The 6337-nt window shown below is 42.3% G+C and overlaps 1 protein-coding gene across 1 annotated transcript; it reads right to left on the bottom strand.

The window, feature by feature from the left end:
- Positions 1–2622: 2622 nt before the first annotated feature.
- LOC121628358 lies at positions 2623–6324 on the bottom strand. Its single transcript, XM_041967401.1, has 5 exons — positions 5471–6324; positions 3774–4797; positions 3287–3603; positions 2948–3145; positions 2623–2630 (listed from the first exon to the last, which is right to left on the bottom strand). Exons 2-5 carry the CDS (start codon positions 3857–3859, stop codon positions 2623–2625), a joined length of 609 nt encoding a protein of 202 aa, XP_041823335.1. The 5' UTR covers positions 3860–4797; positions 5471–6324.
- Positions 6325–6337: the final 13 nt, after the last annotated feature.

Genomic DNA, 6337 nt, shown 5'->3' with positions numbered 1-6337 from the left:
CTTCCAGAATTAACGTCTGGGCGCCCATGACGGAAAACAAACAAAAGAAAACTGAGACCCCCGACCTGTTAAACACATAGTGGGTGTGTCCCAATTCAGGGTCTGCACACTTCGAAGTGCGGATTCGTCGGCCACATACGTCATCGCGGTGCGCAAAGTACTGTCCCAATTCACAGAATTAGAAGTACCCTCCGAATCCACCCTTCGAATCCGCACTTCGTTTGGCCTCAAACGAAGGCTGCTGGTGATGCATCCTTCGCGGCCTCTTTTCTCCCACAATTCATTGCGCACAGGACGGTGGCGAATCAGCAACCTCAGAAGAGTCGTATTAAGTTTAAATAAAGTTTTATTTAAAAAAAAGTATTTTTTTTTAACTAGACTTTAGTATAAACGTTACAAAAGCAAGTACATTTAAAGCATGTTTGTTAAATGGTGACATTAAAATTCGGTAATATTTGATATTCAGTGACTTAAGGGGTTAATGAAGTGTGTACCCTCTGGAAAACAACAGAGCCTCAAACCGTGTCTTTTTTTTTTTTTTTACTGTCGGTGTTGCCGCTCCGTGTTCAGCGTCTAATGACGTTTCCTACGAGTAATTTCAGAAGTTTAAGTGCTATAGGAAATTCTTGTAGACTAGGTAGGCTGTCCCATTTCACGAACGTTAAGCAGACTTCGAAGTGTGTAGACTACGGAGGACACTCTGTAGCCTACGTAGTCTGCGCACTTCGAAGTGTGCAGACCCTGAATTGGGACACAGTCAATGTTTTCCTGGTTCAGCAGCACACATTAGTACGGGGCTTTTATTTTGAAAAATACTGGAAGCTTTTACACGGCTCCCGTGTCTGACTTCCTGTCTGAACTGCGGAAATTGAAGCATTCTGAGTGTGTGAAGCGTCTAAAATAGACTCGCGTAAATTTAGCAGAGAGCCGCAACGAGGCGCTTCTGGGACGCACTGCGGCGCTCCCAGTAGGAACCGAAGCGTTGACTAAAATGGCCACGAATAGCAGGGGGAGCCGCGGCGCAAGCACCCAGTGGAAAGTGGGGTGTTTTTGACAGAGCACAAACCCAGAATGCTTCAGTTTTGGCAGGTAAGGACAGACAGGAAGTCAGACATGGGAGCAGTGTAAAAGCTTCCGATATTTTTCAAAATAAAAGCCCCCTTGCCGATGTGCGCTGCTGAACCATGAAAACATGACGTGTTCAACTGGTCGAGGGGTCTCAGTGTTTTTATTTTATTTTATTTCATCATGGGCAACGAGACATTCATCCTGGAAGTGGAGAATCACAAGATCCTCCCCTCCTCCTGCGATTTCATGATCCCATGCATCCTGCTAGGTGGACAGCACTCGCGGGCACTCCACACCTGACACGCTCCCGGTGTGGACTGCCACGCCACAGAGGCCAGAACAAAACGGTGGTGCAGCCGTCAAGTGGTGCACACGCACCAGTGGAAATGAAGGGTAAGAGTATCACTCTGAGGAGTATTTCTGAAACATTTCCGGTTTGTCTTACCTTGAACGGTAAAATATGGAGGAAACTCTTTAAAAAGGACAGGAAGAAAAAGTCACATCTTTCCTTGTTGGGGAATCGAGCCTTGATCTCAGACGGGGATACTCACCACTATACTAACGAGGAGATGAAGTTCCCAGGTCAGGGATGAATACTTGAAGTGTCCATCGGACATGGCAACCACCGCGTGACTCTTTGTCACTGAGCTAAATCTACCAGCAACGCTCACGCCTCTCCGGTTCTGTCATCTCTGGGTTGCTGCTAAATGAGCTATACGAATAAATGAGCTTTTCATCTTCATCTGGCACGTTTTCAAAACGTCTCTGATCGGGTGTCAATCCTGATCCCACCTGCAATGTTTGCATGGACCCTGGAAAACCTGTTTACATGCAGCACATGGATGAGAATAAATCACGGTGACATGCACACCGTTGTCTGACTATCCAAAAACAGCAGAAGAAGAAAGTTATTTCTGCAAACACTGCTCTGTGTGCATAGATTTCCGTTTCTCCCAAATAATCTGAAATTCCTTCAAACACTCAAGCAACAAAATTTAGTTCCATTTGGTCGTAATTATTAAAAATAAAACTGTACTGAGTAACGCTAACGATGTGGGATTGAATTTACGTAACGGATAAGCTCAGTAACGATAATTTCTACCAGCAGTCGGAATATGAAACTTCATGCACGCCGGTCGGAACAACCGGAATAAGCCACCTGTCCTAACGGAACATAGCTTTGATCCAAACGAGCGTGACTGGATCAAAATGACAGTTTAAGTCAGGATTGTCATACTTGTGTCCATGCAAACATGGCTGATTAGCTGCAGAGATGTAAAAAGTAGCAGAGACCCATACTTGAGTAAAAGTACAGATACTCTACCAAAAAATGACTTGAGTAGAAGTAGAAGTCTTCTTTAAGCACCGTACTCAAGTAGAAGTATTAAAGTATTCAATATTTTTTGTACTTAAGTATTAAAATAGTCTGCCATCTTTAAAACGTACTCAAGTATTGAAAGTAAAAGTACAGGTATGAAGTTTTAATATGTAATGTTGGTATTAAAGAAAGCACTCAAAAAATTGAATATCACTTCATTTATTTTATGAATATCTTCATAAATCTGAAGGGCACCCAACAAAGCAAGTGATCAGAGAACCTTAAACACTGAGATTAACGCTTTGTAAACAAAACAGAACAAATATCTTGTGCGTCTTCCACCACAGCTTACTTCCTTTTGTATGCAGCTTGTCTGCATAAAGCACAGTCATTTTTCAGAATGCAGAAATTTTCTGTTTATTCTCAAAAGTAGCTGATTTTCAAAATTGAGCGAATTCAGTCTCGCTGTCCTGGGGCTGAAGACTAATCCTGCAATGCTGAATAGCCTTTCACAGGCTGCTGATGCAGGTAGAGGTGTGTTCAGCTTAACAGACAACTTGCAGACAGCTGGAAAGGATTTTAGCAAGTCCATGTTATCTGCTGAACAGGACAAGTAAGCATCTAGTTGTTTGGCACCGTCTTGTGCCTTCGAACCCTGCAGGGAAGAGAAGAAGTCATCTTCATCCGATGAGCTGGACCTGTTGGCCTCACTGAACTGTAAGGAGGGATCTGCAATGTGTTGTTTGATGTAGTCCATTCCTGAAATCAAGTGAAGAGCATATTATAAATAATGACAATACTACACTAATACTTGCTATATTTTTCTTTTATATGTGCTTCTGTCACTATTGTGATGGGTTAAATACATACATGCTACACCCATTAACTATTCTTGCTTACCCATTTTGATTGTGTCATCTTCCTGTGTCCAATTTCTCCGGAACTTTGGAAGGAGAATCGCCGCTGCCACCAGCTCAGGGTCTTCCATCATGGGCCCAAAGCGATTCTGAATGCCTGTCTGCAAGGCATCCACAAGAGGCTTGCAATACTTAAGCGGCAGCTTGATCCTGTCCAGCTTGACTGTCAGGAACTTTACCGTTGGGAGCAGCCACCCCATCTGGACATTAGTTTCAGCTTGCAAGATGTTTGTTGCTTGGGCAACTGGAGTCATGACGGCAGCATACTCTGTGAGGAATGTAAGTTCAGCTGGATTAAACCTGTGATAAAAAACAAAACAACAACATATACACAATATGAGACAGAAACAGCACTGTTATATTCATTGGATATTCATCATTCATTCTATTAAAGTACAATAATGTCCAAGTAAACCATATGGACCAGCAGTAGGCTAAACAAAAAGAGTATATTTATATTTCAGACTTACATTGCAACCTTCAAATCTGTGCAGACAGCTCTCATTGCAGCCTCTCCCTTCTCTTGGACTATCCTGAGCAGTCTATCCACAGCCATGAACACAGAATTCCATCTTGTTACGATAGGACGTACAAGCTGGAGGGAGCAGGCATCTTCAACGATTTCAGCTGTGATTGTGGATCTTCCGCACTTATTCCAAAATGCTGTGCATTTGCCAAATGCAGAGTAGTACAATTTTTTGTACGCTTCATTGGACACTGCCTTGTTGGCATCAACAGTAGCTATGAGGTTAAGAATGTGGCATGCACAAAGATGGTGCTTCGGGAACTCAAAACCATCGTCCTGATCCAAAAGAGAAGATGTATCAACAAACTCTACATCCTCCTCTCTGTCTGCTGCTTCTTCTTCCTCCTCTTCTTCCTCAACTGGAGCATCAGCACAGTTAATTTCCTCATCACCAAATACTTTGAAAGCTTTGATGAAGTTGGAGCCATTGTCTGTCGTTGTTCTATCTTTCCTCGAATCTCAAACTCTGCATGGATGTCATTTAGCGCATTTGCTAATAGATCGAATGTGTGAGAGCCTCTTAATTGTTTACAGGCCAGGGCTACTGAGCATCTCTTTAGACTATCAGGTTCCAGCCAATGTGCAGTGACCCCAATAAAGCTTGGTCGCCTGGCCGACCAGCAGCCCGTAGTGGTTGCAACATGGTCAACTTTTTTCATGGCCTCAATAACTGCAGCCTTCATTTGTTTAGCAGCATCATCAGTCATTGATGTAAGGGTTGGTCTGGACATGATTCTGCAATTTGGTACAAGTTCTCCCACAAATTCTCTGAATGCTTCTTGTTCAACAATGTTGAATGGCTGAAGTCCTTCGACCACAAACTTAACAATGGCCTTATCAATGGATCTCTGAGGCATAGTCCAAGTACGAACTAACGTGGCCTGCTTGATGGAGGTGGAGGGAACCCCAGTTCTTCTCTTGGCTGAGGTGAGTTCCTCATATCTTTGCAGGTGGCAGTCATGTTTGCTCTGAAACAAACAAAAAAGCAAATTAAAAGTTTTACTTAGATACTTAGTTTTACTAGAATTTTACAAAAAGCAACATTATTGTTAAGTGTAATAACTGTTCTGATCCAGGGTTGACACTGTGGAACAATTACTAGTGGCACAAGGGTTTAATCAGACATGGCCACATAACTGTACCTAAGTAAAAAATTCCACTGTATATCAAGAGTTTAGCAAGCAACCCATAAATAAACATCCTTCATTACTGCTCTGCCTTTAACCTTTCTGTCATAAGCCTGTAAAACGCAGTAGATGATTAATTGATTAGTTAGTTGATTAGTTAAATCAATATCAACCCTGCATCGTGAAAAATGGGAGCGAGATTATGCTACTTAAAACACTATGTTTTATCAGCACATTCCTTGCCACATTTTATAGCTCAGATAAGAAATATGGTCTACAAACTGGCTTAGGCTACACATATACAACAATAGAGTTAAAATTGGGGATAATAAGTCTAAACAAACTAGTATTCACAGATAGACACAGCCTTTATGATAAAATTATGTTAAGGTAACATTCATCGTGGCATGTCTGGGCATGCATGCATCGCCAGAATTGCTGACAGCTAAAGCTAGCTACAAATAATTAGCGGTACGTATAAGAGGTACGTTTTATTTAATATACTGTAGCTTACCTTGATATGCTTTTTCAAGTTAGACGGGAATTTTTAAAGGCCATTATTTCGCATTCTTTCGGAAGGCAGAGTAAACACTTCATTCGATAGGAATTATCCTTCACTCCAACATAAGAAACGATGTCGCTTTTAGAAAACGTATCGGAGTAAAAGTATTCAACTCATCAAAAATATGTAGTAAAGTAAAAGTGGAAGTACGGGAAAAAAATACTCCAATAAAGTACAGATTTGACATTTTAATACTTAAGTACAGTAGTGAAGTAGTCCTACTTCGTTACTTCTGATTAGCTGTTAGTTTGAACCTGTAATCTTTCAAACCAAGTCCTCTTTTTCTTTTATTACTTTTAACAGTTTGTTCTGAAGCTCTTTACTGTTATCTTTTGATTTATTTATGAACTTTTTCAAAAATATGATGACAAGCAAAACAAAAAAGCCATTTTCCTCGCGCACGTTCATTTCTGACGTTGATGTTTTTACCGCTTCCTCTTCAGATTTCTTCTCTGCGTGATGACGTCTGTTAATTGCCTCGTGCCCGCATTGACCTGGCTCAGCGGGGCGCGTGCTGCTCCTCATTCATTGAGTTATTCATATTAGCTAACCGGCGCGTGGAGTCGGGATAATAAAAGCGTGGAGATCAAAAGGTGAGCGCGAGACGACGCTGCTGCTTGTGTAACAATAAATGTGAGTAGCGCGTAGCCGCTCTGCGCGCGCACAGGCAGCTGTGCCCACCTACTACCGCCGTTGTCATGGTTACCTAGATACCCGCCTGAACGGGTATGTGCGTGCACGAGCGATGAGGGAGGGAGGGAAGGAGAGAAGCGAGAGGAAAGAGGGAGGAAAGGAAGGCAAGAAGGAGGGAGGGAGCGG

Source organism: Melanotaenia boesemani, chromosome 2 (assembly GCF_017639745.1).
Source record: "Melanotaenia boesemani isolate fMelBoe1 chromosome 2, fMelBoe1.pri, whole genome shotgun sequence".
NCBI classification, from domain to species: Eukaryota; Metazoa; Chordata; class Actinopteri; order Atheriniformes; family Melanotaeniidae; genus Melanotaenia; species Melanotaenia boesemani.
The sequence above is the reverse complement of the archived record's forward strand: the minus strand, read 5'-3'. Positions and strand labels throughout refer to the sequence as shown.